Source organism: Hippocampus guttulatus, chromosome 5 (assembly GCF_054856545.1).
Source record: "Hippocampus guttulatus isolate MCC_2025c chromosome 5, RoL_Hgut_1.0, whole genome shotgun sequence".
NCBI classification, from domain to species: Eukaryota; Metazoa; Chordata; class Actinopteri; order Syngnathiformes; family Syngnathidae; genus Hippocampus; species Hippocampus guttulatus.
Window position 1 is genome coordinate 12,252,702 of NC_141265.1, and position 22,415 is coordinate 12,275,116.

Here is a 22,415-nt window from a genome sequence, read left to right on the forward strand (position 1 = left end):
TAGTGGCTGCGGTTGCGCTGTGCATCCACTAGATGGAGCTACGCTAAAGGGAATACAATACAATACAGCTTTATTGATAAAGCTTTCACAACCTCTGCGGCAGTAACGATGAGAACTGGTCACAACCACGGACATGAAACCTATAAATACAAATGGCATTACAAAACAATAAATGAAAGACAAAGGTTATGAAGACAATTGATTTAACAAAAAGGCAAACAGACCGCCTGGCTCACATCCACAAGGGTCTAAATATCCTTCGAAGTTTTGCTTGTCTCCTTCTTCCTTCGTTTAGTCAGTAGTTAACTTTGCTTTTGGTGTTATCTTCGTTTCATAATGGCTGCGCAGCGCTCACAAAGTAGTTGTCTGTTTTGAGTGTGTGTCAATTAGTGTCGGGTAGGTTCCAATTGGTTGCTGCGAATAATCACCACAAGATGGCAGAGGAACACTAACAGGGAAACAACTCAATGGGGAATATAAAAGCAGTAACACCATATGTAAAGAGGATCGGATTATAGGAGGAGGTCGTGTTTGATTGTACAGTCCAACATCCTGTGCGAAACCATGAGTAGATGAGCGACAGGAACATCATTGAAATCTCCTTTCGCAAACAGTACGAATGCTGAAAATTATGAAATTGTAATCTCTGCAGTTTGTCCGTTGGCAAGTAATACAGAGAAGGATCCTTGAGAAATCTCCTGTTCCATGTCTCTGTCTCGCTTCACTTTATACTGTTGCCGTGTCTCGTTATTTCTTCTCCAGGATGCAGTTCAGAGTGTACGCCAGCCAGTTTCCATGTACAATACTCTGATGAGTACTCTGACGAAACAATGTCGCAGCCAAAATGCTGAAAACAATTCCGAAGGTGTGGGGCATGACACAAAAAGAAAATTAAATGAGGAAAGAAGGATATACAAATTCATGAAAACGTTAGTGGAGCAAGAACGAGGCACGTCGTCCTCCAGTAGTGCTCTGGGTCATTTGTTATTATTAATGTTCTCAACTGGGAAGAATGAAGGCTGTTGACAATTTTAGCGGTGAGGCCACTGTTTGAGAAACTACGCAAACTCAGCGGCTGTTGTTTCTGGTAAAATCTGAGAATGTGTGGCGAATGCTGAAAATGATGGAAGGGTACATAATGTGATGGCTGGAGCAACCTTTTGACGATCGCATCCACACTGATGAAGGGATGCCAAACATTTCCACACAAGACTTTAACTCCGCTGCGCAGTTGACTGAGCGCCATCTCAAGGTTATGCCGTCTCTTTGCTCAGTGGCAAGCGAAGCGTTTTACCACATGGCTGAGGTCTGAGGTCGGCTGCTTTTTGCTTTTGTCGGGGGGAAGGAAACGCTTTTTTGATCAAAGTAAAAATCAAACCGTGGCTCTCTGATGTTAGCCTCTGCTTCCATTAGTGATAAGGTTGCTCATTTTTTGCTTGGGGTTTTTCCTCCCTCCTTCCTCCAGTTTCCTCAAGTACGATGAAGGCAGGACAAAATTTAATGCGACAATAGATGTTTTTTTTGGGGGGGGGGGTTGGTTCTGATGAGATTCTTTTTCTATTTAAAAATTGATCGCAGACCGATTGAAATGCTCCCGTGGGTTGTGTATGGCTCAGGGACCAAATGTTTCCCATTGTTGCTTTCTCATTTCCGGCAGAAGTAATGGTGTCAAAGCCGTTCATGTTTATGAGCATTTTTTAAAATATTTTGAGCGGGGTTCAATTATTATTCCGAATGCTAATATATTTTTGCTATGGGGGTCGACCGTAGAGTAAATCAAGTTTTTAAAAATAAATACAGTATATCGCTCCATCTTCCGATCGAATCGTTGATTGTTTTGTTTTGGGTTTTTTTAATCACTAATCGCTGATTGACCCCAAAAGCCCAGATCACATAAAGCACAGGTGCCAAAGGTATGGCCCGCCACATTATTTTATGTGGCCCGCGAAATCAAATCAAGCATGTCAAGTTCCATAATGCTTGCGAAAGTCTGAACCAAAATTTCTAAATGTCATATGTAATCCACAATAACAGTCATTATTCTTGACTTCTGATTTTAAAATTAGTTATCCATCAATTTTTTGTGTGCTGTGTATGTAATATGTGGAGGTGATTAAACATTTATATGGTTTCCCAAAATTCATAAAGGCCCTCCAAGGGAAACCATAACTACAATGTGGCCCGCGACAGAAATGAGTTTGACACCCCTGATGTAAAGCCTATTGAAAAGTACCGTCTGTATTCTTTCCTTCCACAACTCCAGACGCTGCACCCTCCAAATAACACGTAATAATCAATCGCACCACAAGAGCAAAAGCCAGGCCAGCTTTGATGGCATTAGTGGGCCTATCACTTTTTCTCCTTCTCCTTCTTCTTGTCCCGTTCCTTGAATGCGTCTGTGCAAGGCTAGCCAGCGGCTCCCAATCCTTCTAATCCCTAATCCAACGTCTGAGGCCGATTAAGAGGAACCCTTCAGGGAGGACAGCGGTGGACAAACACTTGATTGCAATAGAGGGGAGGGGGGCGACGACATGTCAGGAATAACTGATGGCTAAATCCTCTGAGAAAGTATCAGAATGAAAAGGTTAGACGGTTTTGTGCTGCAATATATTTCTTTGCTTCAATGGGCGGAGGCGTCAAAATATTTTACTCGCTCCAAAAATACTGCATCGGCAAGGTCAATTCCTGTGTTTTTGTTGTATAGTGAAGACATTGGGGTTTCACATGAAAAGATGAAGACGAGACAAAAGTTCAGAAGTTTATGTATCTTGAGTTGTTAAACAACTCAAGACAGAGCAACCTTTGTTTGTCGAAAGCCCATTTTCAAGTGAGCATTGGAACCGACGTTATTAAACTGACTTGATGTGAATGACATCCCATCTTTGTGGCATAACCGTTACTTGCAGTAACTGCATCCATCAGCCTTCAACCCACGGATTTCATCAGACTATGGCATTCTTCATTTGAAATGCTTTTCCAGGCCCTTTCTGCAGCCTCCTTCAGTTCTCGTTTGTTTCTGGGGGTTTCTCCATTCCGTCTCTTCTTCAAGAGGTAATATGCATACTCGAATGGGTTAAGGTCCGGTGACTTTGCTAGTCTAAGACCTTCCACTCCCCCATCCCACCTCCCAATGAAGTCCTTTGTTGTGTTGACAGTGTGTTTTGGGTCATTATCTTGTTGCCTGACGAAACTTCTCCCAATTACTTTGGAGGCATTTTTAAATTGCCGACCAAAATGGTTTTGTAGACTTCAGAATTCATTCTGCTGCCAGCATCATGAGTTAATTCGCTGTTCCCCAGTAATTGACTGGCGACCATATATCCTGCTTCTTGGCCAAAGCTAGCTGGAATAGGCTCCCGATCACCTGTGACCCTGTGAGTCTAAGCACTGTCAAAAACAGATGGATCGAGGTATGTCCCTGTTCCTGCTGTCTCTGTCCAATGGTGAAGTCACCATGTAAGTGCCTCTGGTTTGTCATTCAAACAGCTTTGTGGGCATTTGTTTTTCAAAAAGTATACAGTATGTGACGCGACTGTGATAGACAATGTGGGACACCTGTTGGTCGTCCCTGTTCCTGCTGACTGTATCTAACAGGCACAGTCACCATCACCACCGGTTTGTCATTCAAGCAGTTTTATAGTCAAAGCTAACATTTGAGGGGGATGGAGGGGGAATGGAGCGGCACTATTTATCAGAGGGGCAGTCATCTGCTTTGAATGTAGATGTTTATGAGAGAGAGAGAGAGAGAGAGATAGGAAGTTGATTGACAGGATGAGTGAGCATCCATGGTCCTCATCATCAATGTATTGCCAAACCGCTCGCTTGCTCTCTCTCTCTCTCTCTCTCTCTCTCTCTCTCTCTCTCTCTCTCTATCCCCCCAAACACACACAGGGACACAACGTACCTCCCCTTCCCCATCCTCTGTGTGCGCACGCCGGGGCTCGACGTGAGTCCCCGCATACAGAGTGCGGAGCGAGGAGCGAGGCTGTGCGCATCATCGCTGCTGCTCTTTCTCTTTTCGGATCCGGTTATCCTGCTGTGGAAAAGAAAAGTGTACATTGTACAGCTCATTTTCTTATTTTTTTTTTTTTACCTTGGAGCATTTTCCCCTCCTCGGTTTGGGAATATGGTGTGTATTCCAGCCTGGGACTAAAAGTGTGTGTGCTCTGGAAGTGACTAGGGAACCAATGGGGGAAAGAAAGATGCTAGAAGTTTTGGTTTTTGGGTTGCTCCATTGAGTTTGGATTTTGCGGCGGATTTGTAGAGGGGGCAACAATAAAGGGTGAAGCTGAGACATCGAAAGCTTGCAGATTTGCTCTCTCCTCCCTCCGCTGCAGCTCGCCGTCTGCGGCTTTCGCGCTTCGCTCTCCTCTTGGCCATGCTATGATTTAACACCGGGGAGGACCAGGACTTATCCCCCCTCCTCCTCTTCCTTCTCCTCTTCTACTTGCATCCTTGTGAAGCATGAGCTGCTCCTTACAGATGGACTAAAAAAAAAAAAAAAAGGCTCGCCTGTTTCTTGGATTCTCTCTGCTTTTAAATAGGGAGGAGACTATCTATTCATCTTGTCAATCCATCGATCTGTTTGGACACCATGAGAATTCTTTGCGCTGTGTTGCTCATGGCTGTCTTTTGGAGCCACGAGTGGAAGTGTGCGCTCTCGGACTCCATCATCCACATTGGTGAGTAAGAATATTTACGTACTGCTATTTTTTTTTCAGGACCATTTGTCTTGGTTTTGGATCCCAAATTTTGCATGGTTGCATTCTACAAAACAAATCAACAAAAAAATAAATAAATGTCTCCTATATGCGTCAACTTTTCATTTTAACTTGACCCTGAACTTCAAATGCACGCATCGCCTCGTAGAGGGAGGTGTCGGCTTTCTCCGCGGGTTAATCAATATAAAAGATCCGAAGGGTGCGACACATCCTGAATGTCATCCTGAGTGATTTCACAATTGGGGAAAACAGGTGTTGTTTTTTTTTTGTCTGTTATTTTTTTATTCTGATGATCAAAGTGATGGCATGAAAAGGATATACATTTTCAAAAATTACAGTGAGCGTACCCATAATATCCATCGCAGGCATCCGCAGTGCCAGCACAGAGAGCAAGAGAAAGGGAGAGAGGAATAAATCACGTCCCGCCGTCTTTGCTGCCTCCAAAGTGTGGCACTGTTGCATTAGAACAGGGGGGGGGGGGTGAAACCCAAAGCCCGTGGGTCATATGCGGCCTGCCAGAGCATTTGATCCGGCCTGCTCTGCAATTCTAAAAACAAAAAAATTGTCATTCCAAAAATGTCCTGCCAATACATTTAACTTGCAAGGGAAAAGCTTTCCCACCCTCTTTGAGTGTCATGAGTGCAGATTTAGGAGATGTGGATGGCGGGAAGACATGGTGGGTGTGCATAACGATTGCGCAACTTGAATGGCCTGAGAGACTGAGAGAGAGAGACAGAGAGTGAGTGCAAGCGGATACGTGTGTGTGTGTGTGTGTGTGTGTGTGTGTGTGTGTGAGTCTGAGACGCTATCGTGATGAGCACCTGGCCATTTGGGAATGTATTTGGACTGCATCCTGCATGGTTAAAATGGCATCGACGGTATAGTTTACTGGATTAATCTGAGATAAGATGACGGTGTCCAGGGGGTAGAACCACCAACGATTTGATCCATTTTTGGCGCCAAAAGCAAGTCTCTGGTTGAAATTTGTCAGGAGCGGAATCATTGTGAGGTCCAGCATGTGGGGAGAGGAGGCGGGCTAGGCGGGCCGTAGGGCTACAGGGGTTGAAATTGCGATGTCAATGACAATTGCTCATGAAAACGGCATCAGGCAGACTTGCAATTTGAGATTTTGTCAATGATAATCCAGATCCAGCACAAATTATCTTGAAAAAGTAGTTCAGTGACTTATTGGCTCTCTGCAAGATATTTTCCCAATGTTGATATCATGTAACATTCATCCATCCATTTCCTGATCCACTTTAATCCTCCCGAGGGTCGCGAGCGTGCTGGGGCCTATCCCAGCTGTCTATCACGATTGAGCCATTACATAATTGATAAATTGGATCAAAACAAACTCGAGGAATCTTTTGGACTGATTTGTTTGCACACTCTAAGTAGGATACTGGATTATTTTGCCAGCAGTATCATGATACAGTGATGATAGGATTTAGATTTTTTTGTCAATGATATCGCAATACAACAGTTGCGCGCTAATCAGTGTTCTGATGGCGGCACGGTGTCGACTGGTTAGCGCGTCCGCCTCACGGTGCAGGGGTGCAGGGTTCGATTCCAGCTCCCGCCTTCCTGTGTGGAGTTTGCGTGTTCTCCCCGTGCCTGCGTGGGTTTTCTCCGGGTACTCCGGGTACCCACATTCCCAAAACATTCATGGCAGGTTGATGGAACACTCAAAATTTTCCCTCGTTGTGAGTGTGAGCGCAAATGGTAGTTTGTCGATGTGTGCCCTGCGATTGGCTCGCATCCAGTTCAGGGTGCACCCCGCCTACTACCCGAATCGAATTATCAGAAGAAAGTAAAATTGCCTGAAAATTGACACTCAAGACAGCAATCGAATTGATTTAATGCAAAGAGAGGCTTCATTTGGACTAGCATTGAATTTTTACGACATGAGTGCAGCAGGATGTTCCCCCACAACGGTGGAGGTGCCACATGCCACAGCGAGGCGAGGCAGGAATCTCTAATCCAGCAGTTCAGCGGATCACCATGTGACTCTCTGGCCTGATCCCAGCAGCAGCGGCGTGTTCCGCAAGTGTCTCGCCGCACGACACGGAAACCTCATCCTTCTGACACACTTACATTGGAGTGTTAAATCTCGTGGCTACAGAGACAGGATGTGACCTTTCTCTGTACGCTTACCAACAATAACACGGAACTGAAAGCAGTTGAAGGTTGATTGAATGTATTTTTTTCAACATAGGCTACATGGCGGACAGTCTCTGATTCCTAAACTACGTAGACAACAAATCGTTCGGACAATTAATGGTAATATTCGCAGCTTGTTGATTGATGTAGTGGATGGTAGCTAGCATTAGCTACCCATCATTCGCTACCCAAATGCAGAATCTAGAATGAAATAAAAAGTTTGAGTCATACCGATGCTGCATGCCATAATTTAAATGAAAATTACAGGCAGCTTCATGTCTGTGTTACAAAAATGGGGCCGGATTCTGAATCTAGATTGCGCTGAAAAGGTTTGGAATCATACTAGAGCACCAAATGCACCAAAATTCCATCAATTTTCATCCAAAATTGTGTCCCTTTGTTTTTCCAAACACAATCTGGTTTAGATTCTGGATGTAGGACAAGATCATAAACCAGTTTATGGGAACCTCCACAAGCTACACACCCACATTTTATCCAAAATTATTTTGGAATTTAATTACACGAATGAGCAGGTCCAGATTCCTCAATCTGTACTGTCGTTCCCAAAATGAATCAGTATGTCTTTTGAGTCACATTCTTATACAGAGGCAAAATTTAACCATTTTTCAACTTATCCATAAATGTCATTTTCCCGCCAAATGGACCGGCTTTTCCTTTTGTATAAAATCCTACTCAACAAGTTCTTACTTGTCTTTATTTGTGCAAACCAGACAAGCAAGCGTTTTCTGTTCGAAAGACAATGAAAGCCTTGTCGTGGTTTATTGGATGCGAGTCGCATTTATTCCTCCTCTAGTTACGACTCATTGAAGCACCGCATTACGGTGGCTCTCGCACAAACAAATTTGAGTGCAACCTGGTTTCACTTATTTGATTTGAGTTCTTCACTTTTATTTCCTCTGCCACGTTGCCTCGTGATCAATACTTCATTTAATTGCTCGCCAAACGAACTTTGAATCGCAACAAAAGGTTGTCACGGGCAAAAAAAAAACACAAAACAAAAGAATGAAACAATTCTGTCTGTCTCCTTCCCTCGCCAATCCATCTCTTCTTACCCCCTCAGCACCGCGGCCAGAAGCCACAGTGCATGAGAGGATTGCTTTTTCTTACAAGTGTTTCAAGGAAAGGGACGTGACACTGAGGGGCATGTTGGGATTTTAGCATGGAGCAAACCTCTTTACACCACTCTGACCTGTGCGTGTATGATTTGCTGTGTGTGTGCGCACGCATCGTATTGACTTAGAACTGCATGACAAAGGCAAAAAAAAAAAAAAAAGTAGCATAGCCCACAGGCGCATCACATTGACATGTCAAAAGTAATCCCTCTTTAATCTCTTTGTTGCTGCTAAAGATGGATTGAGGGAAGGCGAGGCCAGCGGGACGTATATCAAAGGGGAGGAGGGGTTGAATGGGGGGGGGGATTTGCGCGCCCCTTGGCTGTATTTAGACAGTTTTTCACCCCTCAATTTAATCTCGGCGCCCATAATACTGTTGCTATACCGCTGACGTGAATAGTTCTTATAATGCACGTACCTATTTTCTGACATGATTTTCTAACCATGAGTAATGAACTTCATGCCTACAGTACACCATCCATTTAACACAAGCACAGCTGACACTTACGCTACCCAGAAAGCACGGCAAGAGCTAACTTGATCGCATTCATGTTATTTGGTGGTAAAGTGTGTATTCTGGCCATATGTAGTCATGGCCGTATAACTTTCTCATGTCCGCAATGAAACTCCATTTTGTAGCCAGATGTGCCCTTGAAGCACACCACCTCATCAGTTAGGCACCGGAATGCGCCAGTTGATACAAGCTAAGAATCGGTTTAGGTGAAACGAAAGTCTCACATGTGCCCGGAATATTCTGCAAATGGTTTTAAACGCGATACCATTTTAAGATGGAGCCCAAATTAGGTCCATTTCCAAAAAATTCTTTCGGAATTATTTTTAGTCTGTACAATTACCGTATTTTCCACACCATAAGGCACACCTAGAAGCATTCAATTTTCTCAAAAGCCAACACTGTGCCTTATAATTTGACACAACTTATATGTGGATCAATATTCAGATTTCTTGGACGTAGTATTTTAAATGTTCTGTAAAGCTCTTTGTTACAGCTGCAGCGGTTTGAAAGCTCTATATAAATAAAGCTGCATTGTATTGTATTCCTTTTAGAGAAGCTCCATCTGGTGGATGCATAACTATTGTGGCTTCTATTCTATGTGCCTTATAATGTTCACCCTATACATGAACACAAAATAGGCCATTCATTGAAGGTGCACCTTATACTCCGAAGCACCTTATCATGCGGAAAATACGGTATGTTGGGCAGAACGATCCAGAAATAGCAAAATGGCCATACCAGCCTTCCAAATACTATTTTAGGCCTTTAGCCTTTGTGGCCATAAAAATAAAACATGTGATAATAGTATTCGATTTTTAAAGTTCTGTTCTCCTTGTCAAAGGACTTGCTGTTGTTTTTGTAGCAATGCAGTTTCAAGTGATCCGAGCTGGCTGGCTGGCATCTCCCTACGTGGTGATCAACATGCACAAGGATGGGGAGTGTGCGGAGGAGAACTCGCCTCGTGTCCCTGTGCGCGTCGTGTGCTGCATGGCAATGCTCCACCACCCCCACTCCTCACTTTTGCTTCATGAGGACCGCTTGTATTGACACGCAGAGACGAGTGGCGGTGTGGTGCCTCTTGATTAGTTACACTGCTTGATTTATGCAGTCACATTAAATCCTGCAGTGAACAACATATTTTATTGATTTTATTTTTTTGCATTGTATCGCATGCATTGGAAGAAGCTATCTCTCTCTCATTCGCGCCGCTAACATTTTCAATGCAGAACATTGCATCTTTTGTTTATCCTACCTTGACAGCTGCATTGCTCCCAACTTTCCATCATGGTGACTAACACATTTTAACCCTTTGAGGGACAGCGGTTACTATAGTGGACAGCTTCTCATGTTATCAGATTCCAGGGTGCATGAAAGGGTTAAATGCCAAGGGCATCGAATATTCAAATGAGGTGGCAAGAGCGGAGAGTCATGCATTAGAGCTGGTTTTATTTTATGGCCTGCTGCAGAATATAGCGAATGTCCATTTTCTACACTGTATATTGTGTTTGGAGTCGGTGGGAAATTGGATCCCAGTGAGCAGTAGTGTGCACCCGGCCTGACCGCCTGCCATTTGCCTTTTCTGCAAGAAAAAGGCAAAATTGTATTGTGGAAACACTCAGAATGCAGCATACGCGACCCTTTGACAAACTCGAATGAACCTTGGAGAATGAGCCACTTGCTGCTTCAGCAGTCGAAAGACAGCTGATGGTGTTGTCATGACAACAGCTGGTTGCTCATTGGTGGATTGGATTCATCATGAATGCAAGGACAACATTGGAGAAAACCAAAAATTGACACACGCACAATTATTCGCCTCAGACTTAGTTTCCTATGCTGGGAAGTAATTACAGCAGAAGCTTGTTCTGCGCGATATATTCACTCGTTGGCATTTCTGATTCTGACTGATGGCCTTAATGCAGTCTTGTATTTGTGTTTTCCCGCATTATTTTGATGAGGAACACCCAAGAGTGGTCTTGGTCTTCACTGGCAAGGTGGGTTGGTCACAAGTGGGCCACTTTTGCAAAGCAGTACACCAATAAATGGGAGTGGTGTGAATTTATGCAATCGTGAAGCTGGAAAGTAAATATGTCATTGCTTGTGGTGAGGACATGAATCTCTCATTTCGATGCACACGCATGTCCACGTGCTCCGTAGAGTGGCTTTGTCGTACAGAGGCAATTGGGACTCAAACCCAGTGAATTTCTCTCTGTGCTATCAGTGCCTCCACAACCAGCTCGTGTTGTAAATTTCTCTTATGCGGCCCATGAACGCAACACATGAGCGGCGGCTGCTAGACGCCGTCTATTAATGTCACGTGTTTTGAGTTATGCATCGGTGAGTGCTGACAGACACGCTGGTCCACGCTATCTTTGACCGGGAAGATTTAGCACCTCGTATCTCGGAATGCTTGTATGCCAATGTTTCTTTTTCTTTTTTTCCCCAACATGTGCATGATTCACAGAGGTGGGAAAAAAAAAAGCATGAGACACAATGTTAGAGGGCAAGGCGGACTGACGCGACGAAACCGCCAGAAATACTATATAGGCTGTGAGGAAAAACCGTGGCTGCGTTTGTTGTCATCCTCGGCTGCCGATGAAGGTGTGACGGCCGCTGACTCGGTTGGACGAGCCCAGATGGCCGAGCTTCTTGTCACCCGGTGATTTGGTTCTGTTTGTGCTAGGCTGTGAACACTCACGTGTAAGAATGGATGTTCTCCCATCACTCTTTTTTTAATTTTTATTTTTATAGAGATGATCATGTTCCATGATTTACAGATTTAATATGACTCAAGCGCAACTAACTTGGCAGCCAAGAGCAGGAAGAGGAACTTAGAGAGACATAAACAGGGTGTGGGGTCACCAATTCCGTCCCTCGAGGGCACCTGATCATTTGATCTCAGGTGTAACGGACAAGGGAAACATCTAAAACGCAGGTGTCAAACTCAAGGCCTGGGGGGCCAGATCGGGCCCGCCAGGTCATTTTATGTGGCACGCGAAAGCAAATCATGTGTGTTAACTTGCTAAAATTGTCCCAAAAATTCAAATTGTCATGTGTAATAAATAACGTTGAGATTTTGCAATAATTTTGCTACCTAGTTTACACTCACTTGAACAATAATTGAACAAACTATTATAATTGACTGATTTCAAAACTAGAAATCTGTTATTTTGTTGTGTACAAGTAGTAATTTTGTGGTTTCACTGTCATAACGGCCCTCCGAGGGAAGACGTAACTCCAAATTGGCCCGCGACTAAAATGAGTTTGACACCCCTGATTAAAAGATGGAGGATAGGTGATCTCCAGGACCGGAGTTGTTGAGCCTGCTGCCTCATAGAGCCTTGCATTAGCATGTGTGCTTCCTTGCATCGTCATTATGTAAGCGTTCAGTGTCATTTGCATTCCTTCTTGGGTGACACTTGACCTTTTAGTGGAAGGTTAGCAACCAGATATGAGTAGCTACTCATAATATGCCGCCGCCATTGCACGCACGCCAAGTTTCATTTTCCAACTCTTTCAAGAGCGGAATGGAGACACGCTCTCATCACACACAAATTATGACCCGTATTAATCAGACTTTGGAAATTAAAGTACAAATGCGTTAAAAACAAACAGTGGGGCCAATTGTACTCAGCGAGTCTGTAATCGCGATGATTGTCGCTATACGTCCCCGCGTGCAGTCTTTAGTCTTTGAGCATGTCCTATATGTGTCTAAGACCGCTGCTCATCTATTCTTTATGCGTTACATTTGTGCAATGGAATGAATATTTACAGCTCCTAGCTTTGCTTGTTCGAGTCAAACGTGCGGCAAAGTGGCCAAAGGGTGCCCTGAATGTGCATTAAGTATCTTTCACGTGTGGTACTGTACATTATATGTACAGTCGTGTATAACAAATGCCTCGGTCATGCATGTGCGCCAACGAGGGCCAGTTCATGCATTAAGCATGGCACTTCTTTAGAAAGGCTCGTTCGGCGAGCGCTATCTCCGCGCGGGAACCGTACATGTGTGGGTGTGTGGGTCCTCATGCGTGCATCTGTGTGAGGGTAATTGTGTCATTTGCTGGCAGCCCACTCAATTCGCGGAATTATTTCCACGGTAGCCAATGGTGGCCATGCGGCTTTTTGTGGCACAGTGCTCGAAATGACACACGCAGAAGGAAAATTGGCTTATTAACATCTACTTAAGTGATTCATTGGACAGTAAACCAAGGAGATGTTGCCAGAGGATTTTGTCGGGGTGTCACAAAGGCAAGCATATATTTGATACAATATCAATGCTGGCTGTTGTTTTCAAACACAAAGCAATGAACGAGATCCTCCACCATCAGGTCTCATGTTGATCCCTCCGCTATGTTTACTGATGTGATATAAAAGCCTAATGTGGACATTTCCTACTGAGCAATTAGCAAAGGTAAATGACAATTAGGGAATAGAATCATATTTGAAGCTCATGTACACTCAGACAACACAGCTCGTAGAACCTCATTTGTAGACCCTCCTCCTTTTATTTATCTGTTGCATTTTGTTGCTGGGCCTAATAGTTAGCATGTGTACCTAGTTTTGAGGTTCGAAGCCTTCCTGTGTGGAGTTTTTGTGTGTTCTCTTCGTGCTTCCGCGGGTTTTCTCCAAGTGCTGGCTTCCGCCCATATTCCATAAACATGCATGTTAGATTCATTGAAGCCTCAAAATTGTCCATGTCGGTATGAGTGCGATGATAGTTTCACTACATGCGCCCTGCTCACCTCCCCCCGTCACAGTTATGAGGGTAATTGCGACAGAAAATGTATGCACATTTCGTTGGCAGTAAAATAGACCATAAATGCAACTAATCACTACCTGGTATTAGCATATGTCGTCATAAACAGCAAATTTTCAACACACCTGGCTAAACTTTATTTGACTGTTACAAAGTGAAGATTTGTTGAAAATTAAAACTTTTAGTATAGGTTTAAAATTTTTAAATAAGACCAACTAAATCCTGTATTAATGGAAAAAAATCAATTTGACAGCGGTTACTATAGTGGACAGTTTATCAGGTTATCAGGTTACCATTATTTGTGCATGAAAGGGTTAATTTCAGTGCTAATTTCCAGCAGGTGTCACCATCCTTTTTGAACTTGAGAGCTACTGTACTTCTTGAGTGCTGATTAATGCGGAGGCCTGCTAGCTAAATAACAACTTTGTTAAAATTATCTTGAATCATAAATTATTAAGAGTGAATAATATGAATTTATCCGAACACACAGATCTGGTTGATTTCTTATCGTCATTCTTCAAAATAATTAAATCATTGCTATGATATCAGGAGTTTCGTTTCACCAGTGACCTATTTTTTGTTGAGGCCCGCGAACAGCTAGGCGTGATTCTTCGGCATGACACGGGCGCCATGTTGCTGACGCCTGCTGTAGAATATATCAAAAACTCTATACGGGAAGTAGAACATGTAGAAAAAAAAAATATTTCAAAATACCCTCACAAGGGAAGCGCAATAAGCTAATGGTTAGCATTAATGTTTCACACGTTTGCAGTTTTGGGTTTGAATCCCCCCCGCCATTCATCCTAGATAGACTCCCGCTCACCGGTGAGCATATAGAAAATAGATGCGTTTACATCCCCCAAAGAATGTATTGATGTATTGTTTGGCACGAACTTGTTATGCATGTAAGACACCTTGGGAGCAAAGCCGAGCAGTTATGCGGCGTGATATCATATTGAACACGCCAGTGACTTCATTATGACCGCACAGTCAACCCCCACAGTGCGAGAGAGCAAAACAACTTGGTGGTGCTGTTGCTCAACGCTGCGCTGAGCTGGGCGGAGGGTAGATTATAGCTGAAGCCTTCATTTGCATATTATACAACACAATTATCGCATGAGTGATGCGCAGGCGGTGACTTTGCTCTTTTCAAAGGCTTGCGTGCGGCGGGGGGGCTTGAGACGCTGCAGTAGCTTGTGTGGAGTCACAATGCTGCAGCCATTTTTATTTTTATTTTATTTATTTTTTAGTGAGTCGAGGTTATGTTCAGCATGATGCTTCGATGCACACTTGCTACTGCAGTATTTCTATTCTTACCCGTTCCTCTTTGTTCAAAGGCTGCATGAGAGAATCAGGGATGGCAATTTTCCACGGAAATCCGCCGTTTTATTTCTTAAATTGATCATTTTTGTGAATCGTCTAAATCCGTTGAGAAAATTTTAGGGGGGGTCAGGTACCTTATCGTCGAGTTTTCACGAGCTCTCCCGATCAGTCTTTCCATCTTCCGATTGTAAACAGTCCTGCGATTGGACGTGTATGATGTCTTACTTGTTGTGATTGGTCGCCCCGTCCAGGCCACGCCCCTTTCCGCTTTTTTCATCACTAGCCATTGCCATCCCTGGAGAATGAGAGTGAGCGTGCTTTCTTGATAACCGAACGAAACGACTGTGACACCCGCAAAAGTTGCAGAGGCCACATTGAGAGGACCATAATTCCACAAAAGTTGCCCATGTTAAGATAAGACTGCCATTCAACGGCTATTTATTATGATTCCTTTGTTCATATTTGTTAAAATCTGCCCCGTGAAGTTAAAAAGGTTCAACGAATACAATTAGAAATCCCTCCAAAATGACATAGGTTAAACTGAGACGACGGTATTCTCCAGTCCCCCCCTTCCCCTCCTCCGACATAATCTGCATGTTTTCAGCGCTTCCGGAAACACGCATCCGAACTGAGAGATGTTAAACCCTCGGCTAATCACCGTCGTGGGATGTCAGTGTGTTTGTTTGTTTGTCTGACACATTTGGCAACATGTCTCAAAGCCGCTTGCATGCGCCCATCTGCACTGCGGCTTCGCAGCCAGGCAAATGTGTGCTCCTTAAGGGTCTCAAACATGAACGTGATGGAATAAACAGCGGCGGCAAACATGAAACAAGATTTGGTATAATGCTTTGAAATTACTTTTTTTGTTCCTATAAAGTGCTTTGGGGGATTTTTTTCCCAGTATGCACAATATGGAAAGCAGCATGTTCAATGCCTATTTTAAGAACATAGGCCCTTGTTTTTTTTTTCTTTTTCTTTTTTTGTTGAGTAAATCCTCTTAGTTTGTATGTAATATACAATCGGTGTTTAATCATGCAAGCCTAAAAAGAAGTTCATTACTGTCTACTACACATCCCCTTTAACTTGGATAACAAGTCATCTCTTAAGATTCCGTGATCTTGAGGCTGCCGCTCCTCTTGGCAGAAAACAATGCGGCTTTGAGCGCTGTCAAAAAGAGCATGGCGGAATGACACTGTCAAAATACAGGCCCTCAATTAGGACACAATGCACGTTGTTAGCTGTAAAAAAAAAAAAGAACTGCACTGGCACCAAGGTGACATTAAAAATACATCTGTGACTTGATTGAAATGACACATATACAAATGATAAACTGCTTAATAGTTTGATATTCACACTCGAAGGGACATTTTTTTTCCGTCACAGGAATTCCACGGAATCCCGCCAGTTTCCCACTATTTTTGGTCAAATCTGAAAGGGATTGTGGGTAATATGAGTCGGCTGAGGGGTCGTGAATGCGAGCTCAGCTGAAAGTCGGAAGAGCACTAATGTTAGCCACACCCGACTCTGTTCCGCGGACATAATGTTCACACAAGGACAGAGAGGAGCTTTTTGAGCGTCTGTGTATGTGAATTGTCATGTTGCATTACTTCCTTGAATGCTTGGAAAGGTCAATTGTTCAATCGCCTCGCATTTTCGTTTTCTCTCCTTTGTGTCCACCTGCAGACGGATGTATTTGCACGACCCCACGGGGTGTTCCAAACCAAATGACATGATAGCGTTGATAATTGTTTCTGTTTCGGAGAAAACAAGACTTGAGGCAACTTGCTAGGGATGGAAATGGCTATTATTTTGTTCTACAACAGGCAGAATCACCACGGTTGTCTTGATAAGCTCATCATACAGTGTATGCGGCAGAGATTCCCACACCCCAGGGGAAGAAATGCTTTATCTGAAGGAGTATTAGGGCTAAATACCTGAACAAGTAACAGATTGCAACTCTTTATTGAATTAGTTCATAATGCCGAGTGGAGGCTTAAAGGAGAAACAACTTATCAAATGAACCCTTTGAAGGACAGCGGTTACTACAGTGGACAGCTGATCATGTGATCAGGTTACAGGGTGCATGAACGGGTTAAGTAAAGACACACTTCAATTTGCTCATAATTATCCTGGTTCAACATCGGTAGTGACAAACACACTTATAATTTCAGATGCACAGTAACACCCCATTTGCTCGACAAATATAACCGATGAAAAATTGAAAGAAAATAGATTGAACATGCCGTTGCAAGTCACAGTTCAGGATTTGAATTTGCCGAATGGCCAATTTTGGTATGGAACATGTCCTTTGTTTTTTTTTTTTTTTTTGTCCTATACTCAATTTGTGCCAAGACCAAAGCCATCTATCATATGAAATGTTGCTTTGGTACCATCTTGGGGCCAAGAATCCATGAGTGTGTGGAGAAGCTGAATTGAGTCAGGCCTTAGCCTTGTCTAATACAAAAAAAAAAGTACAGTGGGCCCGGTACATATTTGTGGTTCGGAAACCTGTGTATTTGCAAAATCCAAGTATTTTTGTTCCACAATTGTTTTTTCAGTATTTTTCAGTTTTTTTTCCTATATTTTAATGTTTATTCCCCCCCCCCCCCCCCCCATTACATTTCACTGGGCAACAATTCTTCGCAGGCCAGCCCGACCTATATGCCACCCCAATAGTGGGAGTCCACTGGAGTCTAAATATAAATATCCTCAAATGTTACGTTATGGTATGTGAGATTAAAAAAAATATATAAAAATATTTCAAACGGTTGTCAATGGAGTCTTATGTGTAGCTTTGCCGTTTTCAGCAGAAGAAACAATCCACTGGGAAACTTGACCTGTAATTATTCAATATACTCAAAATTTAGGATTTTATTTTTGGAAGTGTAATTATCAGACATACAATTTATATCCAATATTTACATCATGTTTAAAATGAGGCTGTGCACTGACTCTGTTGGGATGTGGAAAGGTTTGGGAAAGGCCTACAATCGACAATTATAAGGCTTCTTTTGAACCCATCCGGTATTCCCTTGACTGAGTGTCTGTTTGCCACATTTAAATCAAAAGCAACAAAATGGTAATCCATATGCAAATGTCTTATTCAATTACACTGTGCTATACTGAGTATAAGTCTTGTAGCTAAATCTTGAAAAAAGTTAAGCTGCAAATCCTCTTTCCGTCCGCAGGCCCCGGCTCTAATCATTGGGATATTGTTGTGATTTTGCTTCCATGAATTCCACTCATTTCCGGTGACCTTTTGTACATTATTGTGTGCGAGAGACAACGGGGGGGATGAGTGTGTAGTTTTTTTTCTGTTTGGAATCACATATAAGGTCTTAAAGGTTACTTTGATGAATGGAACGTTACTAAATTGGCTATGATTAGCTAAAATAAATGCGAGCTAAACAGGCGCTACACTGTCAATAGAGTTGGTCGGATTCATGGTTTATAATTCGTCGTAGTACAGATCCAGCATTTCAGAGTATCCGTTTCCCACATTTAGCCAACTTTTGAAACCTATACAGTGGTACTTACGAAATTAATTGGTTCTTACCACCCTAACGGAAAAATAATGTCATCAAATTGTTTGCATCTGTTTACTGATGATGGAATGCAAACGCAGGCTCCATCGCCCTGCAGAAAAACATTGAACTTCAGAGCTGCACGGCAGGTTCGCTTCCACGTCTGATCTGGTGTACACGGCCAGCGTGTACTGACGTGACCTTTGCTCAGACCTTTATATCCAACACGTACAGCAGTAATGCAGCGCAGTAATGCAGCGTGTTAGACGGCCGTCCAGTGCGCATCACCCTCGGCAACTACACAGAGATGGGGGGGTGGGGGGGATAAGACTGTCTCTCCTCATATTCCGTTCCTCGGCTGAGCTGTGCAGCCTGCAGTTGGACTGGAGTGCGTTTGTGTCCATCGGTGACTGACGGGCTACATCAGTCGGCAAGTGACTGTACTTACACTACAGCGGAGCATAGCTCTGTGTGATGACATCATTTTCCCATTTTCCGGAAATAACATTTCTACCAGGCTTCCGATTGAGATGGTCGTGGGTGTGGATGAATAGCAACGGCGTTATACATGGAAGATCTTTTGTTGTGGATCACTCTGAGTGGTAAAACGGTGAGTCATAAAGTGCGAGGTAGTGAGCAAATATGTAACGAGCTCCTCATCGACTTGGATGAGAAGAGATGGATGCAAAAATGTGAGCGGGATAACCTGGAGGTTGCATAAAAATAAAAGAAACATGAGTCATGTGCTCCTCTGGGAATTGGTAACTTAGCTGTCAATCACGTCGACTGGCCAGTTAAATAATACGTACAGTTGAACGTCTGCTTATCACATCAAGTTCATAACCCCCATCCCTGTTTTTTTCTTCCTCCCCCATCCAAGTTGTCAGAGTGGAGTCGATGCAGTTTTTTCAACTTGACATGTCACTTCAGCAAAAAAATGGACCCTGATAACTGCGGGCGTCTGACAGCAGTGCTCTGTACAGGGCTTTTTTTTTTTCCTACCGTGTACTTTTGAGTGAAGTCCATCCATCTATCCATCCATTTTCCGATCCGCTTATCCTCACAAGGGTCGCGGGGGGTGCTGGAGCCTATCCCAGCTGTCTTCGGGCAGTAGGCGGCATACACCCTGAATTGATTCCAGCCAATCGTACGACACAGAGAGGAACAACCATCTGCGCTCACACTCACACCCACACCTAGAGACAATTTAGAACATTCAATCAGCCTGCCATGCATGTTTTTGGAATGTGAGAGGAAACCGGAGTACCCGGAGAAAACCCACGCAGGCCCGGAGAGAACATGCAAACACCGGAGCTTGAATTGAACCTGCCTGCAAGGTCAACACGCTAACCACTGGATCACCGGGCCACCCCCTTTGAGTGAAGTGTGCCTGGAAAAAGTGGCACTCATAAAGTATTCTATTCCATGAATTAGCATCGGTGATAATGAACATTTAGTGGTGGTGGATGGGGGGGGGGGGGGGGGGGTATACAGGGGTCCTCAGTTTACAATGGAGGTTAGAACAGGAAGTAATTCATCATCTATTTTCACACAGTAGTAAAGTTCTAATCACTCAAAGTATTTGGATTTAAAATGCTTCTGTGGCATGAATAAAAGTGATGAACAGACAGGGCTATACACTAACTTTTGCACTGGTAGGACTGGTGCAACCAACTTTTTCATTTGGTCGTACCAGCACAGACTTGGTCGCACCCTTTTTTGCTTTTTTTTTTTTGGAGGAGATGCAGCATGACCATATTTGCTGATGTGTAGTCGTCCCAATTGGCATACCATAGTTTCATATACGTTGTCAAGGTTGACAGTGTCTGAAAATATATTTGCAAAATATTTTGCTGGAACAAGAACGTTGACTATTTCACGTTTGACATCCCAACCATGAGACTGAAGGATGTCACGTTCTCACTCTGATGCTATCCATTGGAGCCACAGCAAATAATTGAAATATACAATGACAAGCATTTGCCTGTTCCATGGCGCAAGTGATCGAAGTAATCGGCCCGCAACACATTTCGAATGGTTGTTTGTCCAAATGCGCTCTCCAATTGATCAGTGACCAATCCAATGTCTGCCTCGCCTCTTACCAAAAGTCACCTGGGATGAGTTTCAGCCCACCCGCTACATGAACCCTTTCAGGGACAGCGGTTACTATAGTGGACAGCCGATTATGTCATCAGGTTACAGGTTATCATTATTGGTGCATGAAAGGGTTAAAAAAGGGCAAGCTCTGAAGAAAAGTGGATTTGTTGTTCTTCGTATACACGGCGCGCGCGTAACCAGTTTCTCGTGCTGCTAGCATCGTAAAAAACAACGACAAAGCAAACGGGGCTAATCCTTTGATCTTCGCCAAGCGCTGGCTTTGGGAAATATACCTTCTGCGGAAAACCAGTTTGTGTGATTTAATCATTAGCTTAGCCTTGACACTTTTGCTACTGATTGGCTATTAAAACAGAACACATGGCACTGTATTTAGTGCGTGTTTCTCTAATAGTGCCAGTGCTAACGTAATTAGATTGCTACGACCAGTGGTTCAATGTGACATTCATGACAATGGCTTCCATATGGCTCTCACTACACCACTTAACAGGTTTTTTTTTTTAGTTCTTACTCGTTTGTATGAGCTCCCGTCCTTAAAATAAAATTAAAAAAATGTCAGTTTGGGCTTTCTTTATCTTTAAAAACTCCCATCTTCCTTTAAAATAATTAATTGAAAACTTTTTTTTTTTTTACCGCAACATCCACGTCATCTTGCACAGAGGATGTTCACGGCTGCATTAATAAATCAAGCAAAATGAAACTCAGCTGGCAGTCGAAAGGGAAGAAAATGAAACCACAAAGGCAAAGGGGGATGTAAAAGAGAACGGCAACAAGAGAGATTAGGACTTTGCCGATGCCGAGCTCGTCATGCACATAAGATGAGCTGTCACATTGGATAGCGCACGAGTCCGTCACGATGCATAATTTCACAACAGTGGTCTCGCGGTCCTGAACCGTGCTCCTCTGGCAGCGGCTCGTGAAGTGAAAAGGGCCACGGGGCAAAATGAGAACAGGAGGCAGAGATGACTCGCAGATTTTCCCATCATACACGGCGTACAGAAATACTGGGAATGTCAAAGCCGAGAACTTCAAAGAGCCATGTGCTGTCTTCTGCAATTTCACAATGTGAAAGGGAAGATGCTAAAGTTTATTAATGGAATGCCCTGGCAAGGATTCTTACTTTTTCAGCCTCTTCCACACAGAGAGTTGTAACTAAAGCTCAGGCATTACTGATGTTATGCTGTCCATACTCGTGTTCCTTTGAAACACAATCCGGTGAAGACAAGACAAGGCGGGGTGTTCGCCCGCCTGTCAACTTTCACACGGCAAGATCAGTGATGGCCAAAACTGTGTGACGCGTGAGAGATCATTCGGTGGGTCGGAAGGACATTATCCAATTTCACTTGATTGGTGTGAATATTACAATGGTACATCTACTTACGAAATTAATTGGTTGTGAAAGAAATTTCTTAACTAGAAAATTTTGTAAGTAGAGACGCGTTTTCCATGTAAATGCCCTAATCCGTTGCAAGCCCACCCCGAAATTTTGACGTTTCCTAAAGCATAAAAATGCATCAAAATATGGAACAAATTCATGTTACAATTAGATCATTGCGCAATAAATGACAGTTGTGCATCATGTAAAAAACAAAGAATAAAAATAAAAATGATGGTCATTTAACTTTTAACTGTGTCCTCATCGTTTTTTGCCCTCTTTCGTCCATGTTCTTTCCCAGATGTGGTTTTTGCCTGGCGTTTTGGGAAGAACTTATCCAAGAAGGTTTACTTTTGTTGGCTTTTAACAATCCTTTGAAAATATCCAAGGCAAACATCACCATAGTGAGCGATCACCCGACTGGTGAACACTTTTTCTGGGGATTCACATTTACTTAAAACTATTGGAATGCCTCATGGCCTGAGAGGCGAATGATGAGGAGTCTGCATAGACACATATCTATCTATCTACACACACACACACACAGACACATACGGTAGAAGTCCCTCTTTGCCAATGGGATGCCAGAAAGATGCTTGGTAATAACCAACGGCAGAGCAGCTACAAGTATGTTCAGTGCGTTCAGGACACTCGGAGCTGTGAGTAGTAGCCCATACTGTATTTTTACCTTTCGTATATTGAAATTTCTTTCGTAAGAAGAGACACTATTTTCCTGTTGAGACGTTTCTTATCTTGAACATTTCGTATGAAGACACGTGCGTAAGTAGAGGTACCAC

At 43.3% G+C, this 22,415-nt stretch overlaps 1 protein-coding gene across 4 annotated transcripts in view; it reads left to right on the forward strand.

Moving 5' to 3' along the window:
* The first annotated feature begins 3,927 nt into the window (after window positions 1-3,927).
* The window catches only part of grid2 (glutamate receptor, ionotropic, delta 2), a 377,460-nt gene continuing 358,972 nt past the window's right edge, over window positions 3,928-22,415 (forward strand). For all 4 annotated transcript variants that reach the window (XR_015100984.1, XR_015100985.1, XR_015100986.1 and 1 more), the window contains exon 1: window positions 3,928-4,682. Coding sequence is in view for 1 of the 4 variants with exons in the window: in XM_086111957.1 (XP_085968083.1) it covers window positions 4,595-4,682 (88 nt within the window). In the remaining 3 variants the exon portion in view is untranslated. The remainder of the gene's footprint in view (window positions 4,683-22,415) is intronic.